Source organism: Perognathus longimembris, chromosome 3 (genome assembly GCF_023159225.1).
Source record: "Perognathus longimembris pacificus isolate PPM17 chromosome 3, ASM2315922v1, whole genome shotgun sequence".
In the NCBI taxonomy this organism is placed as follows: domain Eukaryota; kingdom Metazoa; phylum Chordata; class Mammalia; order Rodentia; family Heteromyidae; genus Perognathus; species Perognathus longimembris.
In genome coordinates this window covers 46,970,288-46,995,427 of record NC_063163.1, presented here as the reverse complement: position 1 = coordinate 46,995,427, position 25,140 = coordinate 46,970,288, and the positions used below count along the sequence as shown (strand labels likewise).

At 44.2% G+C, this 25,140-nt stretch overlaps 1 protein-coding gene across 1 annotated transcript in view; it reads right to left on the bottom strand.

The window, feature by feature from the left end:
• Nucleotides 1-20,263, bottom strand: part of Foxo1 (forkhead box O1) — a 91,277-nt gene extending 71,014 nt beyond the window's left edge. The window contains exon 1 of the mRNA XM_048341454.1: nucleotides 19,212-20,263. Within this exon, the coding sequence (XP_048197411.1) occupies nucleotides 19,212-19,835 (624 nt within the window). The 5' untranslated portion in view covers nucleotides 19,836-20,263. The remainder of the gene's footprint in view (nucleotides 1-19,211) is intronic.
• Between the last annotated feature and the right edge of the window lie 4,877 nt (nucleotides 20,264-25,140).

Sequence of the window (25,140 nt, the reverse complement as noted above, 5' to 3'; positions counted from 1 at the left end):
ATATGAAAGTCCCAGACTCTCAGGCCCTCTAGATTTCCAGCCCAGGTATTTTGGCTAATGGTAAAATGTATAATATGGCATAATTACACAGCTCAGTGCTCGGGGCACCTCAACTTGTCCTACAGGTACTTCTCAGCAATAGTATCATTAACCCCACTCCACAGATGTGGAGGCTCGTACAGCAAGTGATGCGCCTTGACTAAATATGACTTATCTCCTCCGAAATCTAGAAACAGAAACTAAGACTCCTAATATTTACTGCAAAATTGCAGGTGTAGGCTCAGCTTGCGGGGCATTATAAAACATGGAATTCTAAAGAGAAATCTGATCAATCTGAAGCAAGCCCAGTATGGATTTTTAGAACAATACTGGTAATCTAAGGACATCCTCCCTAGCACATACAGCACCTTTAGTCCAAGAGTCTCCAAGCACGCTTTGTAAATGCTGACACTGGCTGGCCAATTACCACTGTCCAAGTTTACAGGTAGAAACTGAGACAAGAGGTTGAAACTCACATAACTCAACAATCTATGACCAAGGAACATTACACTTCCTCTCCCACCTGAACTCACCCCAAGGAAGTCCAGCAGAACTCGATCTACGGCGGAGCTTTGCCTATAGTAGAGCTTTCTGACAGCAGAGCTTTGCCTACTGGACTGACAATGAGTGGGCGGGGAGGGGGGTATGCATTAGAGTCAAATCCAAGTGGATTTGAGAAAACCTCGTGCTGAAAAAAAAAAAAAAAAAAAAAGGCATGCAAGTGGTTCCATGAGATCTACCAGGTCTTCCAGAGTGTTGGAGATCCCAATTACACAGCTGGCTTTGATTGTGTAATCCCAACATATAAAAATGTCTATGGAATTATTCACCCAAACACAGAAGAAGCATTGTCTCTCATTCTCATTCAGACACAAAAATCAAAACCACCTTGAGAATTTTTACTACTTTTAACTAACATGAGAGACTTCTCTGAGCTATGGCTCCTATTCTATAGTCCAGAAATTAAAATAATTTCGGAGTACAAAGGCAGAAACATTTAGCAGTCATAACTAAGACAGAAAGTTGCAGGATTTGCCATAACAGCCACAGGTAGAGACAGTGCAAGATTTGTCCCTGAAAAGCAAAGATTCTTAGCCCACTGGAAACAGCTGGTAACCACACCCACCCACAACAATAATGAAATGGCTGTGACCATTTACCCTGTACCTTCCAACTACCTAAGTTTGTGGTTCTTTCCTTCCAAAAGCCAAGTCTGTCAGGGACAGGATGGCTTGAATAGATACAGATTTGGCAGAACTTTATATCTATGCACCTAAATTATCAGATGCAAAGGGTGGTTTTCTTTCCTTCTGCCCATCTGAAAAGCCCTATTTACACAGACTGGCTTCAGTGAAGCTCACTTTCCTAAGTTATTTATGCTCTGTATAGGACTTGCTTAAGATAGTTCTGAGCTTTTCATGCCCAGCAATGCTATCACCATCCAAACACTGACAGAATAAAAATAAGGTTCTGTATGGTTTTAACTCTCTGTGTTAACACTTAAGTGTCACACAGCAACCAAAAGCTGGTACAAGCTCTCTCAAGCTACCCTACCAAAAGCCGGGTACCTCTGGACAAGGGACTAGCAATCCCATCGCTCCTCCCCAAGCAGTAATCCCCAGTGCCCAGAAGTCTTAGTTAGGGAGCCATACATTTTGACAATGACAATCAAGTATAGAAACCAAAGTCCCAATGGATGTCAGCTCACGTCTGTAATCCTAGCTTACTGGGAGGATGAGATCTGAGAACTGTGGTTTGAAGTCCATGAGACTCTTATCTCCAATTAGCCATCAGGAAACTGAAAGTAGAGCTGTGGATCAAGCCATAGAACTAGCCCTTTGTTTGTTGTTGTTCAGGAGAGGGGGCCCAGAGATAGCACCCATGCCATGAGTTCAAGCCCCAGGATGGCACAAAAAACAAAAAAAAGAAAAAAAAAGGAAAAAGGGGAGGAGAGGGATAGGAGGGGAGGGGAGAGCAGTCCTTTAAAAATCAAAGTCCTTTAGCTGAGAAGACTTCAGAGGCTGGCTTTATATATCTAAAGGGGAAATAAAGTGAGCTAATTCAATATAGCTCCCCAATCCAGAAAACAAGAGATGGTATAAGAAGGGGCATTTAAGGAGAAATCACAGACTCAATGTAGTAATAAACTTTTTAACGGTGTGGATGGAGGTAGTGGAGTCTCAAACATTGCCAAAGGCCAGCCAAGCAGAGCTCCAAAGTCAGATGAAGTTTTAAAAACCTGTTTAAATTTTATACCTATTATTTCACAGTTCACTAAATTTGAAAGTCCTTGAGCCCAAACCCAAGAATTAGGCAAATAGTGAAGCCAACACTTTGAAAGAACTCCTCAGATCACTTGTCAAACATTAAATTTCCTACTTGCAAATAAATCTCACTGAAGGGGATCAATTCTATTAATAATTGAATGACCATTGCCACAAAGGCAGCAGCAAATACAATGGGATATTGCTGTAGAAAATGCAAAGCTCACACAACCTTAAAGAAACTTGTCTTATTTACATTAATATATAAGAGAAAAATACTCAACTCAAATATTGTGAAAGAATAAGAAATGAGGAAATAAAATGTCTAATTAAAAAAAAAAGAAGGGAGAGCTACTCTTTTAATATAAGCCTTTTAGTTTTGTGCCTTCCAAAGACCAGAGGCTGCATGGTGCTATTCTAGATTTAGGGAATCACTGGAAATAAAAGAGGTTTCCTGTGACCTATATTTTCAATTTCTTGATCCTGGAATATCAGCCTTAGGTGAGAAATGAATATAAAAGTAATAATCAGGCCAGGCTCAGGTGGCTCATGCCTGAAATCCTAGCTACGCAGAAGGCTGAAATCTGAGGATTATGGTTGGAAGCCAGCCTGGGCAGAAAAGTCTGTAAGACTCTCATCTCCAATTAATCACAGAAAAAAACCAGAAGTGGCTCTGTGGCTCCAGTGATAGAATGCTAGCCTTGAGCAAAAGGAGCCAGGCATAGCACGTAAGGCCCAGAGTTCAAGCCCCAGAACACACACACACACACACAGATGTAATAATCAAATAGCAAAAAAACCTATGAATGAACTATATAAGGGACTGGGGAGAATCATGGTCTTCTGCTTAAAGCACTTCAGGCAAATTTACTTTTGTAACTTTTTAAAAAGGAAAATATTAACTGAGCACTGGTAGCTTACAGCTATAATCATTGCTACTCGGGAGGATGAGATCTGGAAGATCGGGGTTTGAAGCCAGTCTGAGTTGATGCTTGGTCTCCAAAATAATAAGCCAAACATAGGGCTGGAAGTATGGCTCAAATCAAAGAGTGCCAGTCCAGCAAGCAAGCAAGCTGTAACAATGAGACCCTGAGTTAAAATTTCTTTAATGAGGTTAAAAAAGACAGGAAAAAATATTGGAAAACTTTTAGATATTTGAACCCTACAATTCAAAAGGAGTAATTATTGAATGCAGCTTTGACTGTATTTAGCTAACAGTATCACAGACATGAACTTTTAGTTAGTAACAGCAAAACTTCCCTCTGTCCAGCTGTCAGTGGTGTGTTATGTGAGAGTAGCAAAAGTAACAAAGACAGTTCAGTTCTGACTTCCATGTGCCCCTAAATGCACAACAGCTCCATGACCCCAAAATGCCTTAACTTGTCAAGAAAAGAAATGAATCCAAGTCAAAGGAAATAAAAATGAAACAGGATTACAGCATTTTCCTAGTATTTTACACTAATGAAATACTTTCGTTGTCTCAGATTTCTATAAAAGTATGCAACTGAACCACACCCAGCAGAAATAAAAGTCATTAATACTTTCTTGATGCATTCCAATTTTACTTTTTCCTGCCTCGCTCTACCTCTGGTTGAAAGAGCCAAAATGTGTATTTCCCCATGCTATCACAGGAAACCAAACAAGGGAATTCCATCGAAATTGGAGGATGTCAAATTCCCAGGAACAGCCAAGCAGGATGTCAAAAGTCATGCCCCATGACTTCTGTCCAAACCAAAATACTACTAACATATTTATAGCCAGAATGAATAGCTGTAAATCCAAAAGCTTTAACTTGCTGAAAAATAAAATGAGTTTCAATAAAGTTTTCTAAGTCTACAGAGACTAAGCAGTACTCAGGATAGGCAGATTCATTTGCATCACAAATGTGATGTAACAGGATGAATGCTAAGGGTCCCCCTCCCCCAGGAGCCCTGCACAGGTCTGCGGACAGGCAGGTGGCTGCTAGTTTGTTTCACACCACTGCAACAGGACAGCAACCTTCTTCATTTAGCCATGAGATCACACAGCCTAATAACCATTCCTTTTATTTATTTTTTCTTCTTAGGAAATGTAATTTCTAAGCATGCAATCAAGTAGTAATGAACTCAAAAACTGCCTTTGGACATGTCTCTTCAGACAGTCTATGGAGAAAAAAAAACTTAACCAAACACATAGTCTATATCTATGATCAATACTGTCTCTGCTTTATTTTGTATCTTTCAAATACTCTACTTTTAACTCAAAGCAACAACTCTAGAAAGAACAAACTTTCACATTTTAAAAACTTCTTCCTAAACTCAACTAAGCTGGACAAATCTCCTTAAGAATATTTACTTCTGAGTCAGCTAAAGAGATCGTGGAGGGCTGCCTGTAATCAGAGACTACGGTGGGCAGGAGACCACTCCCCACAGGGAGAGTCAAGGTCTGTTCATACTCTCAACACGCAGACGCAGACACAGACACAGTCACTCTTTTTTTTTTTGCTAGTCCTGGGGCTTCGACTCAGGGCCTGAGCACTGTCCCTGGCTTCTTTTTGCTCAAGGCTAGCACTCTGCCACTTGAACCACAGCGCCACTTCTGGCCTTTTCTATATATGTGGTGCTGGGGAATTGAACCCAGAGCTTCATGTATATGAGGCAAGCACTCTTGCCACTGGGCCATATCCCCAGCCCCAACACAGTCACTCTTGAAGCTTGTAACAGTCATGGTTTTTAAATTTTTATCGAAATAAATATGCTTTGTTTTTTCTTTTATTTTTTTCAAATACATTCTCATACCATCAAAGATGTCAAAATGTCATTTTGACAAATGAAAAACACTTTAAAGAAGTGTTCCAGGAATACTGGAATAGAGTGCTATAGAGAAGGACTTGTGACAGACAGAACGGGATAGCCACAGCTGGACAAGTATCAATTACAAACCAAAACTAAAAATGCCAATCACAGCAAAACATGCCTACACACAGGAATTCAACTCTACCAATTACTTCAGCAGAGGGGGAGAAAAAAAATAAAGTAATAAACCATTCTATTGACATCCACAACATAAATGTATCAAATAAATGCTTAAAATTAGTGTTATTCTCTGAAAGCCTTCATGGCAACATAAATGCATAGAACAAGCCTCTAGAATCCACTCTGTATCATCAATCTTGCAAACTCAAAGAACTGCACAAAAACACAGGTCATAGGCCACAGTACCTACATCCAAAGTGTGTAAAATATCTTAATGATGAGGGGGAACAAAGGAAGAGGTGACAGTAAGTAACCAACCAGCACTGTACCCATAACCTCACTTAAGGAATTGTAACCCCTTCCTACAGCAGCAACAGCACACCAGCCACTAAAGAGAAAACTAAATTCCACAAGGGAGCTGGCAATTCAAACAGATTAGAGAAATGCCTCCCAGTAAAATGGTCCTCAGGAAGTTTCCAAATTGACTATATGCAAAACTAATGATAGCCGCAAGTCCAGCCCCACATAGAGAAAACTTTCCTAAAGGCTTAGAGATGCAGCCATTTTAGTAATCTACAAGTTCTGCCAGATCTTTCCCTCACCCTCTTCCCCTTCCTTCCCCCTGCTGTTGCTCCCCAAGGACAACTGAAGCTGACACTAAGCCCCCACCACTGAGACAAATTGATGATCCTGACAGATACAGCCCAGCAGCAAGTCATGAATCCACACAATCTCTGACACAGAATTCTGGCAACCACATATGTATCTTAATGCTGTTTATGCAATCCTACACTTAAGGTTACAAGAGATGAACTTAAAATTCTTTTCTTAACAAAACAGAACACTACAAGATACATTTTGACCATTCATACCTCAAAGCATCTGCCAAAATAAGGTCTCAATACCATATGCAAAAGATTTTCCCTTGACCTTGCTTCTGAACAACCAGGTCTCAAGTATTTGACACTTCCTTATGCAGACCATTCCCAAACGTTTATGTGATTTTGTTTGCAAGCCTGAAGGACATATTTACAAGCCTGGGAATTAAGTAATTCCATTATAATTTCTCTCTCCAAATTAGATTTGTAATCTAAATGCATTTCTTCTCAGATACAGAATGCAGTACCTTTTCACTCTTACCCACATTTACTACCTGAGGAAAGACAAAAGACCTTTATATGTGAGATTTGCCTTGGCCACCTGCTTGGCAGGTACTACCCAGGGGAAAGAAACAAAAATTTTCTACAGAAAGAAAGAAAGGGAGGAAGGGAGGGAGATGGAGGGAGGAAAGGAGGGAGAAGGAGGGAGGGAGGGAGGGAGGGAGGGAGGAAAGGAAAGGAAGGAAAAGAAAGGAAAATGGAAATAAATGAGAAGAAAAGAAAGAGAAAAAGGGAAAGGAAAAGAAAAAGGAAAAAAAAACAACAACCTTGGAGTTGAAAGAAGGTCTGGCTCAGATGGAGTGTCAGCATCACATACTGAGGTCATGGACACACACACACACACACACACACACGGACACACACACACACACACACACACACACACACACACACACACACACACACACACACGGAAAAACAAACCGAAAAGGGAGAAAGTGCTGAGGAGGCAAAGCTCACGGCCTGTAGGCCTGGGTACTCTTCAGAACACAGGCCCCAGAAGAGATCTTTATCTTCCCACACAGTCCAAACCAGTTTCCCTCTTCTCTCAGTCCTTAGGCTCCTCTGTTGTCTAAACCCAAATAGGCCTTACAAGGTTAATTATGGGGTTTTTTCCCCCTACAGTTACAAAATACTATCACTGAGATCTTACCCTTTCCCTGTAAAGCCAGGTTCATTTAGCTGGTTTCAAAATTTTAACTGAGCACACAGCAAGAAGTTCCTCACAATTACAGCCAACACAGTTCAGTAACAACTTCAAGATGGGGGGAACAACCATAGTTGTAAACAGAAAAGGATGCATAGCCTGGTGCCGGTGGCTCATGCCTGTAATCCTAGCTACTTAGGAGGCTAGATCTGAGGATTGAAGTTCAAAGCCAGCCCAGGCAGAAAAGTCCCCATGAGACTCTTATCTCCAATCAACCACTCAAAAACCAGAAGTGGTGCTGTGGCTCAAGTGGTAGAGTGCTAGCCTTGAGCACAAAGAGGCTCAAGGACAGCACCTACACCCCAAGTTCAAGTCCCACGATTGACCCAATGGGGGGGATGCTCATCAAATTTGTCGTATAATGAAAGCAGAGGTTCACAAAACCATGACCTATTTTCCAGATTGGTAAGGAGCAGCAACTGAAAAAAAAAACTGCCTAGCTATTACGTCTTTCATCAAAGAAATCGGAACACAGGGAGAAACAGACAACCTACCCCTCTCCTCCTACCCTCAGCTCAGCTTTACAATAATCACATGGCAGCTGGGCTGTGTCTCCCGGGATGTGAAGATCACAGGGTGTGTCACCCTAATGACAGGAACATAAGTTAAGTCACACCAAGAATGACACTGTAATTAAAGTAAATACTATACATCAAGGCAGAAAAGGAGCTTTTCTTTTTTCTTTTTTTTTTTTTTTTTTATCAGTCATAGGGCTTGAACTCAGGGCCTGGGCGCTGTTCTTGAGCTTTTTCACTCTGCTACTTTGAGCCATAGTGCCACTTCTGACTCTTCTGGTGGCTCAATAAGAGTCCCACAGACTTTGCTGCCCAGCCTGGTTTTAAACCATAATCCACATATCTCAGCTTCCTGAGTAGCTAGGATTACAGTGCCTGGCTGAGATCTTTTTAGATCTCAAAGACTAATACAATTACTGGGGAGTGAGGGGTTGCTGGAGACAATAGCACTTTACAGATGAAGGGGGTATGCCTGGAGGTCATGAGACCTAACACCAGAGGTAGCACTCTCCTCTGAACTTGAGGAAGTAAAAAAACTTACCTGACAAAGTTAGAAGTGACAGGGATCTTTGAATCCCCCAAGATCTGCAAATTCACTTGCTTCTCTCCTCCGGGAGGAAATAAGATCCTATACTTTTCCCTCCCAATCAGAACCAAGATGAAACACAAGTTAAAAGATGAAGTTTTGCAGGGTGCTAGTGGCCCACACCTGTAATCCTAGCTACTCAGGAGGCTGAGATCTAAGGATCTTGGTTCAAAACCACCCTGGGCAGGAAAGTCCATGAGACTCTTATCTCCAATTAACCAACAAAAAAACCCAGAAGTGACTCTGTGGCTCAAGTGGTAGTGCACTAGCCTTGAGCTCAAAAGCTCAAGGACAGCACCCAGGCCCAGAGTTCAAGCCCCACAACCAACCAGAAAAAAAAAAAAAAAAAAAAGATGATGTTTTATATCATCTCTCCTCTTGCAGAATGGAAAAAAAAACAAACAGGACATGATTTTGAACTTTACCAGATCTACTAATATTAATATTGTTTTTTAAAAATTAGATTGGGGGCTAGGGATATGGCCTAGTGGCGAGAGAGCTTGCCTCGTATACATGAGGCCCTGGGTTCGATTCCCCAGCACCACATATACAGAAAACGGCCAGAAGTGGCGCTGTGGTTCAAGTGGCAGAGTGCTAGCCTTGAGCAAAAAGGAAACCAGGGACAGTGCTCAGGCCCTGAGTCCAAGGCCCAGGACTGGCCAAAATAAATAAATAAATAAATACATACATGCATGCATACATACATACATAAATACATAAATAAATAAATAAAAATTAGATTGGCTAATAACCTCTTGTTTCCTAGCTTATTTATTAGCCCAGCATAGTGAACAATTAGGCAAGTGTGATGTCTGGTGTGTTTGGAAAGTTACTGTCTCCATTGTGAAGGGTAGCATACATATTTAATAAAACCTCACAGTAGTTGGGCATTTCAGTCTAGTCTAATTCTCCCACCACCCAGCAGGGTATTTTTCAAATCAAATAATATTTTCTACTACAGGTATAAATATGCCAGTAAAACAGCTTTCATCACTTGTTATTTCCACTATGGCTGAACATCTTCTAGTCTTTATTTCTAGCAGGACTAGTGGCAGTCTTCCACTTTCTACCTGTGGTCTTTCCATTTCAGCCATACTCCCAAACCTCTTTCACTTTATTTTTCATATGGGGTCTCACACTTTTGCCAAGGACCAACCTGATATTGCAATCCTTCCACTTGTGGTCTTGACTCAGTAGCTGGAATTACAGAGCATACCACCACATCTAGCCTGATGATTAAGTGTTGGGAGCCAGAAAGACATGAAGTCTTGGGGCAACAGTCCTGAGCCTTTTCACTCCTGCCGATGGGTTGTGCCCCCAGTATTCTACAGTTAAGACAGGGGACTTGCTATTAATTTTTTGCCCAGACTGGCCTCAAACATAATCCTCCAATCAGATCTTAGGCTCCCTGATAGCTGGGATTATATCCTGGGCAACCATGACTAGCCAAGCTGGTACATATTAATAAATCCCTATTTGTGCCTTTTTTTATGCCATATAAGTTCCTATTGTGCAAATCCTTTAGTTTATCCTGAGGTAGTCACACTTACTCCAGGTATTCCAAATACACAGTCCCGGCTGGCAGGTATCAATTCATGATTTGGCCTAACCAGATTTAATAGCCTCAGGACCCACTGAAACATCACATTGTACTCTTCATTACTAAACTTGAGTTAGTGGAAAAAAGATACAGACAGTCACAAAGCCATCAAAGATGCCTACTATTTAGTTAATGCAGTATTACAACTGAATATGAAAAATCTGAAACATCTTTCTAACCCAACCTACCTTCCCCCTAGTTGACAAGTATATTTTAGGTTGCTAACTTCAATTCAGATTGCTTGCTTGCTTTGAATCACTCTGCTATCAGGCCTTCTGGCAGGAAAGTGTGTTTCAAAGAATTAATCAAGCAAAAGGCTAAATATTTTTTGCAAGTACCAATTATTCATTTGTCAATCACAGGCTCAGTCCTATGCATTGGCAATTTCTGCATGTCACTTTTAAAAATCAAATGCAGTGTTAGGTGCAAGTGGTTTATACCTGTAGCTATTCAGGAGGCTGAGACTTGAGAGTCAAAGTTCAAAAAGCCAATCCCTATAGAAAAGTCCATACGACTCTTATCTTCAATTAATCACCAAAAGGCTGGAAGGAGAGCTGTGGCTCAAGTGGTAGAGCACCAGCCTTTGAGTGGAAAAAGATAAAGGACAGCACCTAAGTCCTGAGTTCAAGTCCACATATTAGCATGCATACACACACGTGCTTAGGCACACACACACAATCAGCCAGGCACAGAGGCTCATACCTATCATCCTAGCTACTCAGAAATCTGAGGATTGGGCTGGGGATATGGCCTAGTGGCAAGAGTGTTTGCCTCGTATACATGAAGCCCTGGGTTCAATTTCCCAGCACCACATATACAGAAAATGGCCAGAAGTGGCGCTGTGGCTCAAGTGGCAGAGTGCTAGCCTTGAGCAAAAGGAAGCCAGGGACAGTGCTCAGGCCCTGAGTCCAAGGCCCCGGACTAACCAAAAAAAAAAAAAAAAAAAAAAAAAGAAATCTGAGGATTATCAAGTTTCTAAGCCAGCTGGGGCAATAAAGTCCATGAGACTCTATGTCCTATTAAGCACCAAAAAAGCCATTAATGGAGCTGTGGCTCAGGTGGTTGAGCATCAGCCTTGAGTACAAAAGCCCTAGGACTGGTACAAAACAAAACAAAAAAATCAAATGCAGTATACTAAATTACACTGAGGTCCACTCCGTGGATCTCTGTATTAATATAGGACCATAGGTCTATGCAGTTACGTTCAGGGGCAAGGACATAGCTCAATGGTGGAGTACTTGCTTAGTATACCAAAGGTTTGGATCTGGTGCCCAGAAATACAAATCAAAGGAATATGGTTTCATTTTTAAAAGTGAAATTGCAATCCTTATTTCAACAATTTTTCATATAGTAAAAATAAAGACATACTCTAATAGAAAAATTTCATCTATACAATATTACACAATATTGGTCTATAACAATACACTACATGTATAGTGGTAGTTCAAAATGACAATTTTTTATGTCTCATCTGTTCTCCCTACTAGATCTTTACTGGAGTCATGGTTTCACAACACTCAAAAGCAACAAGTACACTCTGTTCATAATAACCATTTAACAAACAGAAAAGATACTTTGATCATCTATTGAAATTAAATAATCACTGATCTTTGCTCACAATACTACTTAATACTAATTTCACATGATGAGGACTCTGGTAATTCTTAAATACATGGGAAGCACCCAGGACAGCACCCAGGCCCAGTACTGTGGGGCTTAAATACATATAAACCAAGTCTAGTGGTGCACACCTGAAATTCCAGTATTTAGGAGGCTAAAACTGGAGTATCACAAATTTGAAGTCATATAATTTGGTCTACCTAGTAAAAAGACTGAAAAAAGAGAGAAAGAGAGACGGGTTATGGAGGAAGGGAAGGAAAATGGGGAAAAGAAGAAAGTGGAGGGAGAGAGAGAGGGAAGACTGAGTTTTCATGGACAAATTTTTTCCTAACCATATATTTACAATTTCACTAAGAAACTAAAACAAACACAGTAAAGCTAAATTATAATATACATCAGTGTGAATTAAGAGATGACCAAGCATTCTCTTAGAGAAGGAAAAAAATGCCTCTCAGCAAGAGAGCCAAGTTTAGAACTTGAAGAACTAATTTGACCTTGCAGACCATGGAAAATGTGCAGAATTTCCAGTAGGGGCAACCAGATGACCCAAGTTCTGGGGACAGAGGGCCTATGCCTGAAATAATAAATAATTTAGCATAGGGGAATGGCTAAGGGTTAGGGAATTCCCAGCTAAGGGCTAGGAAGTCTCAAGAAACCCTGAGAAAGAAGAATTAACAGACTTGAGAATAGTCAACACTGTGAGTGCTAGAAGTGAAAAACAGGGGTAAAAACTAGGGCAGAGACTAACTAGACCTTTAACTTGATTGAGGACCTGAGAATGGGAACCTTATCTGAGAAGTAAGGGGGATTACAGTATGTTTAGACTTAAACATGTTGAATCTGAGGCCCAAGTGGCACAATTTATAGCCTTCTAATAACAGGAGGCACAGGGCAGTAAAGGAGGTAGAATAAAACCAGAGAACAACAATCGACAATTAACCCTGAGGTATACTTACGACTGAAAACAAGCCAAGGAAAAATAAGTGAATCGAGGCAGACTGACTAAGAGAAGGACCAGGACAGTGGTACAAGATAGAACAGATGTCTCAAAGGTGCCAAAAGGGAAAGCTGAGACTTATCCTCCATTCCCCACTCCCAGCTCCCAATCCTCACCTCCCTCCAGACCTAGTGATTACTGACCACACTGCCACTTTATCCATCACAGGAACCAAGATCACACTGGGGCTACAGAAGCTAATCACAGGCACAGTATTCACTGAATTCATTTCCCCTATAATGAATATGTACTGAAATAAAGAACACATAAGGGGCTGGGGATATAGCCTAGTGGCAAGAGTGCTTGCCCCGTATACATGAAGCCCTGGGTTCAATTCCCCAGCACCACGTATATAGAAAATGGCCAGAAGTGGCGCTGTGACTCAAGTGGCAGAGTGCTAGCCTTGAGCAAAAAGAAGCCAGGGACAGTGCTCAGGCCCCGAATTCAAGCCCCAGGACTGGCCAAAAAAAAAAAAAAAAAAAAAAAGAACACATAAAACTTTGTACTCCACCACACACACACACACACACACACACACACACACACACTCTCTCTCTCTCTCTCTCTCTCTCTCTCTCTCTTTTTGAAACAGAATCTTGCTATATAGCAAAAGCTGGCCTCAATTCCCTTGCCTCAGCCTCCCAAGTACTTAGATTACAGGAGTATACAACCACACACTGCTAAACTTAGCTATTACATAAGCAATGTATTAAGGTACAACTTGCCTAAGTGACATGAAATTGACTTGGAGATTTAGCTTTTAAACTGCATTAGGCTTAGCTTGGGGCTGGGATGTAGCTCAGTGACAAAGCACTTGTCTAGCAAGTACAACATTCTGGGCTTAATCCCTACCCCCCCCCCATTTTGAATTTTTGTTTTTAGCTTTGATAAAAGCTAAAAGAAAAAAAAAGATGGGATGGCTTAAATACCTTCAAAGTCAAGACAATATTTGCAGTAAAGTCAAAAGCTGATAAACTACACACACCTGATTGGAGTAAATTGAGATGCCAGTGTTGTGTTTTCTTAAAAGATTGAACCATAAAAACTACTAATGTACAGAAATGCATTTTCATGTTTCATGTATTCCTTAGAAGGCAAATAACAGTCATTTTCTGCAAAGCATTTCTGGCCATTAATTTTACTTTTGTCAGTCCTTGTCAGCAGAGTTCTTTCCCACCTGAATGTGTTTGTATGGAGCTAGCCATCAGAAAACAAGTCTTCACAACAATTAGACACCAAAATAAACATTTTTCAATGTCAATCTTGGTTCTCTGCTTCACAATAGACGAACCACTCCCAACTTCAGAACTCTATGCACCAAGAAAGGTAAAGGTACTTATTGCTGAATGCTAGTGGGTCATGCCTGAAACCATAGCTACTTACAAGGCTGAGATCTAAGAATACCCATTCACAGACAAATCTTTACCAACAAAAACACTGAAGGGGCTGTGTGGCTTAAATGATAGAACACCATCACTGAGTGAAAATGTCAAGTCAGACCACAAGGTCCTGAGTTCAAGCCCCAATACCAGTGCGCACATGCGCGCGCACGCACACGCGCACACACACACACACACACACACACACACAGTACTTATCTGACCTAAGGAAGGTCCAGGGGCTTTGGGTATGTCTCCATAAATTGTTGCTATGAAAGACATGTTGAATCATTGGCTGAAGGGGAACAAAAAGGGACAAATCCATGTCTTCTTTCTAAGTGAAAACTCTGCCTGCCCAATCACTATGAGGTTTACACTGCCTTCCAAAAAGATTCCAGGAAACCCCAAAGCTACAAAAAGATAGCCTGCTAAATTCCCATGATGCCAATGTCCTGGGTAATTTCCAAGGGCAGAATGCAAGTCGTTCAGGCTCTCCCAAAGAAATTCCAGGCAAATACAGAGCTGCTCTCTTAGAAAGCGTAAACAAAAAATTGCTATTGAGGAGCCCAGATGAGGTTAGAAGCACAAGGACAGGAGAAAGATATGTGGCTCACTAAACATTCTAAGGACCACTAAGTATTCTTTGCCCTCAGCCCCACTTCAGAGGGCCACCTAGAAGATATTTTTGTCTGCTTAGCAACTTACAGGTCCCAGGCAACTCTGACTATGACTACATGAGTATAAAAATGCCTCCTTTCCAGTATTCAAATAGTTGTCATTTAAAACAAAAAAAGCAGGGCTGGGAATGTGGCTTAGCAGTAGAGTGCTTGCCTAGCATGCATGAAGCCCTGAATTCAATTCCTCAGCACCACATAAACAGAAAAAACCAGAAGTGGCGCTGTGACTCAAGTGGTAGAGTGCTAGCCTTGAGCAAAAAGAAGCCAGGGACAGTGCCCAGGCCCTGAGTCTCAAGCCTCAGGACTGGCAAAAAAAAAAAAAAAAGAAGTGGGAAATGGTACATACACTCACCAATAACTCCAGCACTAGGAGGCTCAGAAGTCTGAGACCAAGCCCAGTGCACCCGCTAGCTCACACCTGTAATCAGAGCTACTTAGGAGGCTAAGATCTGAGGGTGGCAGTTCAAAGCCAGCCTGGGCAGAAAAGTCCCCCCTGAGATTTTTATCTCTGATTAACCACTCAAAAACCAAAAGTGGTGCTGTGGCTCAAGTAGTAAAGAGTGCTAGCCTTGAGCACAAAGAGGCTCAGGGGCACAGCCCAATCCCTGAGTTCAAGCCCCACAACCAAATAAAGAAAGTTTGGAGACCAGTTTGGGTTATACAGCAAAACTGACTCACCCCCGCCCCAAAAAAGAAAGAAGAAAGAAAAGGAAAGGAAAGAAAAGAAAAAAAAAGGCTTATAATTGCCCTTCCCACCATCTCCCAACCAAAATTTGACACAAAGCTATGGTGTGAGACCAGGTACTTGTAATCCAAGCTACTCCAAAGGCTGAGGCCTGGAGATATCTGTTCAAAGTTAAGCTAGGCAGAAAAGTCTACAAGACTCCATCTCGAATTAACCATTGAAAAGCCTATCTAGACCAGGTGTGGCTCTCAAGTAATGAAGTGCCAGCTATGAGCAGGAAAGCCAATGGAGAATGCAAGGTCTTGAGTTCAAGTCCCAGTACTGGCACACACACATCCATACACACACAAAGGCAGGTAAAATATTTTAAAGTATTCACATCTAGTGTCTTCTTTCTTTTTAAATAAACCAGAACTCACTATGTAGTCCAGGCTAGCCTCAAACACAATCCTCTTGTCTTAGCCCCGGAGTGCTGAGATTATGAGCACATACCAGAAATGTCTAACCAAAAGTTTCAGCCATAGAACACGTTCACAGCAACCTTTATTTAACAAGATATGTCACATCAGGCTTGCTTACCTTCATGACCCCCAACCAACACCCATCTTTAATTTTCTTTCTTTATTCTCTCTTCCCAAAATACTATATTGAATGTTTTACCTGATTATATAAGTGGTCTTCTTTAAGGCAATTTCAGGGACAAATTAATGAGAAGTAGAAAAGATACCTCTGTCCTATAAAGCAATCTCTGCACGATTGCTTTAAGTCAAAAGTATTAGGGGAGGGGGGGTGAAACCAGACCAGCCCTCTATGGCTACTCACCTACAGATTAAAAGCTCAATATTATGGAATTTGTTAACATAAAACGCACTGCATTGACCAAATTAAGGCAACTTTATTCCAAACTAAAGAACACCTGCACCCCCTCATAATAAAAGTTTAAAAGTTTTAACTGCTATAATGAGAGTATTTTTTTAGCTTAAGTGTTCCAAATGATGCCAAAACAAAAGCAAGCATAAACCCCAACCTGCCATTTAATTAAAAAAAAAAAAAACCTGAGCATACAATACAATACTACTTCTCAAGTTTTAGAAAGCTTTCTATGTGAGAAAACAAGTCATGGAAATGAGGTTTCACTATTTATAAACACTGAGTTAGATGTAAAAGATCCTGGGTTTTCCAAGTCTGAGGTTCTACTTTGTGTGTAACTTATCACAGTCCTACCAATATTAAACCAATTGCAAACACAGGCCTACAAACATGACACATGAAAGACACATCCCTCAGTACTTAACTATGTAAGGAATTACATTAGAAGTTTTCAGACACTGCTTTCCAAACTACCCCATCCTATGCAAACAAATACTCAGGCAGTTCTCTGGAAGTTGAGTACAAGAAACTGTGTTTAATTAAAGATTCAGCCTAATTCCCTGTACTAAATCACAGGAAATATTCTGTTCCAAAGCAGCCTCTCTCTCTCTCCTCAGTCCTGAAAACAGTTAAGTTTGGGTTGATTTGCATTTTAGAACTTGATTTTTTTTTTTAGTTAAAAGTCACAGCAAAAAATGTATCGTTTATGAATTTTCAAAGTAAAAGAACCCTCCGAGCTGAGAGTGAAACTTGGTTTTAACAAGTAACTCATTTTTATGAAAGCTCTAACCAGAAGACTAGTTATGAGTTAGAACAGTTCAAGTTGTTTCTTCTTAAAATATCCTTTCAGTCAAACTGAGAACTTACTGGCTGTAATCTGACTTGTACCAACAACTGACTTTCATTACACCTGAAACACCAACCTCTTCCCTCCCAAAGCCTCACTAAGAAAGGAAGGGCTTTAGGGCTTTGGGGAGCTTGGGCTGAGCCTCTAATTCCTGACACAGTCCTCTTGGGGCTCACCTAAGCAAAATCTGAAATAAATAAAAATGATACGAACCTAATGATACGAAGAAAATCAGAGCTAGAACCTAATATGAAAAAAACCAGAGCTAGAGCCTGATGATATGACTGGGAAAGCAGCATAACTTTAAGAACTGTTTTTTTTAATCTAAAAAATAGTTAAATCATATTTCCAGTTTAAGAAAAATACCCTGACAATGCCTTTTGAGAAGCACAACTAAAAATAACCCCAAAAGATTGCCTTTATCTTTAAAGTAAGGCACTCCAGCATGCTGAAGAAGGTTCATTTCCAAGGACTTACAAGAATCCTGAGTACACACTGCATCTTTAAGGCCAAAAAAAAAAGTTGTGTTGTTTTTTTAACAACAAATGGATTACAATAGGAGAACCGAGATGAGCAAGTCACAGTCAAGTACTTAAAACTCAAACGTTAAGTACATATGGCACACCATCCAAATACTGTGACTTAGACTATTTAACAGATCGAACTTCAAGAGTAAAAAGTCACTTCACTTTTTTGGAACACTTGGTAAAATTGCAGGTGAAGCCTAGTAATGACTTCTAAGTGATACTTTTGAGACACACTTCGGGGGGGGAAATATACAATAACTCTTGACTGCTTCTCCAGGAACTTCCAAACGAAGTGAGTAACTTGACTTTTTTTGACACAAGAACCACAGGGATGACAGTGTATGTAAAACAACCTCGGTGTAACCACTGCGCGGCGAAGCTGCTCCATCAAGAGGAGGAAGAGCAGAGGTGAGAAAAGGTGTTTGTCTCACCAGGGCCTGGGACGGTGGGAGAAACCATGGGCTTTGGGAGGTCGAAGAGCCGGCAGACCCCACCACTCTCCAGCTTCCCAGTGCATCCCAAGGGCATCCAGATACCCCAAACCCCCACCCACCCTCGATCTCATCCAAAGTGTCTCTTCCAACTTGGCTTAAAAAGGGGTGGAGGAAGTGGGAAGAGTCATGCCATCTGCAGATCTATAATCTTCCCAGGCCAGAGGGCCCCAGCACCAGGTCCCTAGATGGGTACCTCCACTTCCACTTCCCCAAAACAGTCTCTAAGCTCCCGGCCCGGTCCCTCAACTGCGCCGCCAAGCTCGGTAATACTGAGTTGGCAAAGCAAACAGAAAGCACACACACCCATCTCAGCCCCGGATCACCCCCCCCCCCGGCCCCCAGCAGCCTCTGGCTTTGTAATTAAAAGCCTCATGCCAAAGACAAGACCAAGTATGTGGGGGGGGGGGGGGTGCTTCCCGGAGCACAAAAGTGCTGGCCCCACGGGCCGGACGTGCGGGCCCTTTAAAGGCACCCGCTTCCTGCGCCCTCGCCCCTCCCTCCCCGCCGTGCTCCCGCCCCCGCCGAGGGTCACACTTGAACTTTAGGTCGCCCCGATGGGCCCGGCGCCGGCGTTGCGCAGGCAGTGGCCACTCTTGCCGCACGTGTCGGAGAAGCTCACCTCAAGCTTGGCACGCCCGGCCTCTGGTACTAGGGGCCACTTTGGGGGTGGGGAAAACCAAAACAAGACAAAGCAAAATGTGCACTAGCCTCTGGAACCTGTATAGCCGACCCAGACCGTCCCCCAGCCGTGACGCCGGCCTGTCCCTCCACCTGCAGCCTGAGCTCCACAGCTGGAGGGTCTCCGATGCCCCTCGTTGCGCCCTCGCGGACCAGGCGCGGCAGAAACGGCTCAGCGCCACGGGCTGGGGAAGAACGCGCGCCGCAGGGACCAGAGGGGAGTCGCCCTCCTCGCCCCCCGCGTTGATCCGACAGGGAAAGGGACCCTGTCCGGGTAAACCCCTCCTTTTCTTATTTTTTTTCCTGGCAAACTTTGCCGGCTGCGCTGATGTCCACTTGTTGGCTACCTCTGTTGGCGCCCTCGTTACCAAACAAGCCCTTTTCACTGTCCCATTTGAACTCCTTGGCGCGCGCGCGCGCGCACACACCTAGTCCAATGCCCCGACTGATCCGGGCATGTCCCGCACTCCGGCCACTTCTCGCCGCTGTCCTCGCAGGCGCTGCCCTCCGTCCCTGCACTGCCAGGCGGGCCACACCTGCACCACCGCCCCCTCACCTGCCCTACCGCGCGCGCGCCCCCCAAGGGCTGGCTGCGCGCCCCGAGGCCACTCACCTTCCAGCCCGCCGAACTGTTGCTGTCGCCCTTATCCTTGAAGTAGGGCACGCTCTTGACCATCCACTCGTAGATCTGCGACAGCGTGAGCCTCTTCTCAGCCGAACTCTCGATGGCCTTGGTGATGAGGTCGGCGTAGGACAGATTCCCCCACGCGTTGCGGCGGGACGAACTGCTCTTGCGCGGCTGTCCTGCGAGTGGCCCGGCGGCGGGTGGCACCGGCGGGTGCTGCGGCAGCGGCCCGGGCGGTGGGGGCTGTGGCGGCGCCGGGTGTAAGCAGCCCGCCTCCGGTCCCTGGAAGTCCCCGCACAAGCCCCCGCTGGCGACAGCTGCGGCCGCCGCCACCGCCGCCGCCACGGAGCCGGGCGCCTGCGGGAAGTCCTCGCTCTCCTCCAGCAAGCTCAGGTTGCTCATGAAGTCGGGGCTGACAGCGGCCGCGGAAGCCGAGGGCAAGCCCACTGGGGCGTCGGGGTTGGCGGCCGCGCCGCCCGACGGCGCCGGACTGGAGGTGGCCGAGTTGGACTGGCTAAACTCCGGCCTGGGCAGCGGCCAGGTGCACGAGCGCGGCCGGGGCAGCGGCTCGAAGTCCGGGTCGATCTCCACCACCTGGGGCGCTTCGGCCATGGTGACCCCCCGCCCCTCCCCCAGCCGCCGGAGAGCCAAGAAGGGGGAGACGCAGCCCTAAAAGAGGAGGCTGGAAGGGAAAGAGTCGGTCCGAGATTCGGGGGAAGCCAAGATCGGTGCCGCGAGCGGACGCAGCTCAGCAGAAGGCGCGGCGGAGTGGAAGGACGAGCCCAGAACTTAACTTCGCGGGTCCATCAACATCCAGGGTCCTCCGGGTTTGCTGCGCCGACTGGACGGCAGGCCGGAGCCGCGGGGCCCGGCAGCGCGGGTGCCGCGTCCCTGTTGACAGGAACCTGCGGGTGGAAGGACGGACGGCGCCGGCCGCTCGGGACTCAGCGGCCGCGCGACCGCAGCGCAGCTGCCTGTTGAATGTGGCGGCGGCGGCGGCGGCAGTGGCTGCAGCAACTACGCGGCCGCCCGACTTACGGGATCTGCTGTCGCTCCCCCCCCCACCCCCCCGCCCGCGGCGGCGCGCGCGCCAGCCCGCCCCGGACTGACAGTGAGCTTGACCAATAGGCATTCGGTACCGCTGCCCAGACAGCCAATAAGCGCCGACAGGGGCGGGGGCTGGTTTTCCACGGGGAGGCAGCAGTGAGTTGGTGGGGGGTAGTGGGGTGTTTTTCTCTTTTTCTGTCTCTCGTGCACGCACACTTTTTTTTTAATCTCTGATTATTTTCTGGTAATTCTCGAGTGTTTCTGTGTTTCTCGCCCTCTCAGTGTTTTGATTGCTAGGAGGCGAACCAGCGTGGAGGCGGCGGCGACACTTTTGTTTACTACCGAGGAGCAAAGCCCGAGTACTCCCGAAGACCGAGTGGAACGAAGGCGAACGCGTCGGCCGCTTTTCCCCGAACCTGGCTGGCCCCGGGCCGGAGGAGCCGGGGACGCCGTGCGCCCCCGGGGCGCGGTGCGGTCGGTGGAGGTGACCCCGCGGAATTCCACTCGGTCGCCCCCTCTCGGCTCCACCCACGCTGTCTCGGCCAGGCAGCGTGGAGAAGTCGGTGGGGTTTGTTTTTGTAGCGTGTTTCCTCTCGCCCAGGTCTGTCCAGCCCTCTGGGGACTGCGGTCAAGTCCGCGCTAGGGACGCGTCCTTGCCCACCCCCCACCCCCGCGATGGAACCCCGCCGCGCGGGGGAGACCAGGATGACTGCTCCTCTCCCTCCCCCCCCCACACACACCTCAGTTCAAGCCCACCACCTGCCCAGTGCACCCCCTCCCTCCCCCAGGAAGCTCGGGCCGGGGGCACCGCACGGGGGAAAAGATCTTCTTGCAGCGGTAGAGGCAGATCCGCGGGGAACTCGCTGTCCGCGGAGAACCGCAGCGAGGAGGGCGGGAGGCAGAGTGACAACCTTGTTACCTTGTTACCCCTCACGAAGCTGAACGACTTGCTCGTCGTTTCTTTCTTTTTTTTTTTATGTAAGGTTGAATGAAAGTGATGAGGTGTTGAGTTTAAAAAAAAAAAAAAAAAGCCAGAGGCGATGAGACATATTGGGGCGCAGCTCTGCTCCACACCCAGGTTTCTTTAGGCGATTTGCCACATGCATTCGTCCGCCCCCACCCCACCTGGACTCGGTGTTCCGAACGTACTGTACGGGATCCGCGGGGCCAAAGGTAGGGAGACCATGTCCCTAGTATCTCCTGGAGGAGAAGAGAAACTTTCCAGGTTCTGTTTTTGCGTTTGTGGGGACATGGGAGACACGGTCTCCTATACGGACAGTGGCGTTTAAAATATCCTGGCCGAAAGGATCGCACTTCTATTTTTTTTAATCCCCTTTCTTTCTGATAAGTAAATCTACAAGTGTAAAAGTGGCTTACCAGATGGGCGCCAAGCTACTCGGGAGGCTGAGACCTGCGGGTCAGGCTTGAAGCCACAGCCTGAGCAGGAAAGTCTAAAGTCCGTGAATCTCTCACCTCCAATTAACCATTAAAAACCTGGAAGTGGAGCTGTGGCTTTAGACGGTGGTGTGCCAGGTCTGAGCCCAAAGGCTAAGGGTCAGTGCCCCAGACCCTGAGTTCAAGACCTACTATGGGCACAAAAATAAAATAAAAAGTGACTCACCAAGAAAATGAGGCCTATTACAAACGTTAAAACGATTTTAGAGAGATTTATTTCTTCCTCTACGAGCTCGCCAGCGTCTGCATAGTCCTTTCCCCTAGTGCTTCTCAAAATCCGTGTATCACTACAGCTTCCAACTGACGTGGGGGTGGGGGAGGAAAAGGAAAGGAAGAGGGGAGGAAAGGGGAGGGGATCCTGCCACCTTTTTCTCCGGAGGTCTCTCACTCTTACTGTCAAACTTGTACAGGTCAGCCCTTCTCTGCCAGCCACTAGGGGACTTAAGTAACCCAGATGATGAGCTCAAAAGAAGGCTTTCCTTCTCCCAGTCTTCCTAATTACACTCCCCAGAAGAAGCCCTATTCAGGCAGTCCAACCTCACAAACTGGTGGTGAGGCTGGGAATATGGCTTAGTGTGAAGTGCTTGCTTGCCTATAGCCTGCATGAAGCCCTGGGTTCGATTCCTCAGTGCCACATACATAGAAAAGCTGGAACTAGAAGTGGCTCAGATGGTAAAGTGCTAGCCTTGAGCAAAGAAAGCTCAAGGACATGCTCAGGCCCTGAGTTCAAGTCCCAGGACTGGCAACAACAACAACAAAAAAAGAAGGCAGTGCCCAATGGGTCCTTCTTGGTAAAGGACCGTAGTTGTAAATTTGGCCTTGCACTCATTTCTATTTTGTTTTTTCTCTGTTTTTCACGGCCTCCATTTGGTTCGGGGAGTTTTCCTGTAGACTTTCCCCAAATCTTTCCAAACTCTGAGTCTACCCTGCCAAATTTTTCTTCAAATGTTGTAGTGTGGGCTAGGCTTGAGGCTCAGTTGGTTGGATGCATGCTTAGCATGTGTGAGGCCCAGCATCCACCAAAAAAAAAATAGTAATTTTTTTAATGTCATAGTTTACTTTTGTTAGGTCTTTTTAAACAACTTGACTTGAAGCATGAACAGGAACACCTGTAACATCCACATTCCTGACTTAATTCAAAATATTAAAAATGTATATTGAAACTTTTTTACAGCCTCCCTATTACACTGTCATCCAAATGTCAATTTCTTCAGTTTATTAATTTGTTGGGGGTTAATAGGTGCCATTGGAAGTGAGGAGGAGTGAGAGGATGAATGAGAGTTTAAAAAGAAAGTAGTTTATTCACCTATAAGAAAATAAAACAATGAAACCCATTGCAGTTGTTTTAAGAAGAGAGGAACAGATAAGGAAGGGAAAGTGAGAGAGAAGGTGAGTTTGATTAAGATACATTGTATACATGTATGGAAATATATTAAACTCCCTTTTACAACTAATATATGCTAGTAAAAATTATGAATAGTAAAAATTATAAATAAATAGCACTTTATCGAATAGTATCAGTGAACATTTGGGTTGTTTTCTGCCTTTAGCTATCACAAACACTTCTGTAAGGAATAACAGCATAGAACTGTCATTTCATACCTATGAAAGTATACAGCAAGAATTTGTAGATATGAGTTGGCAGGTATATATTTTTAGAAATTTGAAAGACATAGCTCTTTATTATTCAGGCTATGAGGAATGTTAAAATTGAAAATATAACTTTACATCTGTATATCACTTTTATCATAACAATAAAAAAGATTAAAAAATGAAAGTAAATTTAGACATTACCTTTGGTGTCCTTTAACTTACAGGTAGGAAAAGAGAGGGAGAGAGACTGATTTGCACAAAAGCAATAGTAAGCTCCCAGGCTAGAATTATTTAATGTTCTTTCTAAATGAGGGTATTGGAGCTTGAGTTCATAACTAGAACTTGAACTCACGGCCTTGCACTATTGCTTGGCTTTTTGCACCTATTAAGCCAAGTATCCAATTCAGCATTCTTACTGGTTACCTGGAGGTAAGAGTCTCTCAGATCTGTCTTCCCTGGCTGGCTTCCAACAGGGATCTTTTATCTCAGCTCTGGAGTAGCTGGATTATAGGCATGAGCCATGAGGTAAGCATGCAGTTTAGAACTCCAGTTTTATGCTTTCCCATCAATAACCTTGCCAGTAACACAGATAAAGGATTGTAAATACCCTATAATACCAATATATTCATCATCATCAACTTTGTAATATATTTCCTTCCAATAAAGCCAGAGATTATAGTAATGTTAATTAGTTGAACACCACTGAACTGAATGAAGCTTTGATTTAAAAGATTAGGAAAGCAGCCCAGGTGCTGGTGACTCATACCTGTAACCCTAGCTACTCAAGAGGCTGAGATCTGAGGATTTGGGGTAGTAGCCTGCCTGGATCAGGAAAGCCCAAGAGATATCTATCCTCAACCACTAAAAAGCTGGAAGTAGAGATGTGGCTCGAATAGGAAAGTATCAAGCTTGAACCAAAAAAAAAAGCTCAGGGACAGTACCTAGGCCTCAAATTCATACCCTAGTACCAGCACACACACACACACACACACACACACACACACACACACACACACACACTGACCATTTTCAATATTTTTCCTGAATTATGAAAGGGACTGGGAATATGGCCTAGTGGCAAGAGTGCTTGCCTCATATACATGAAGCCCAGGGTTTGGTTCCCCAGTACCATATATATAGAAAATAGCCAGAAGTGGCGCTGTGGCTCAAGTGGTAGAGTGCTAGCCTTGAGCAAAAAGAAGCCAGAGACAGTGCTCAGGCCCTGAGTTCAAGCCCCAGGACTCGCAAAAAAAAAAAAAAAGTAATTATTAAAGATCAACCTAAAATAGGTTTTCTTCATTTTGCACACAGAAAGTAATAATTACAAAGGAAGAATAAAAACAACCTGAGACCTTGACATAATCAATGTCCTGGAAATGGCATGATTTCTTTTTAGATGTTGCTATTCATTCAATAAATGTTTGTTGAATACCTACTACATACTTGCCCAATATCTGTGGATCCATTAGTTTACGGAATTCAATAAATAGAGGCAGGAGAATCCTGAGTTCAAGGCCAGCCCGGGGTACATGGTAAGACCCAATTCATGAGACACTACTTATGGATTTCTGAAAGAATACTAAAATATACTTTTTTTTCTTTGTTGGTTGGTTGGTTATTTGTTTTGGCTTGGTCTTTGGTGGTGCAGATCAAACCCAGGGCCTTGGTTAAACCTACATGCTAGGCAAGTGCTCTACCACTGAACTACACTTCTAGACCTCTAAAATATTTTTGGACATATAACAATTGAGAATGGTTAAAAAGTTATATCTTTTTTTTTTTTTTTTTTTTTGGCCAGTCCTGGGGCTTGGACTCAGGGCCT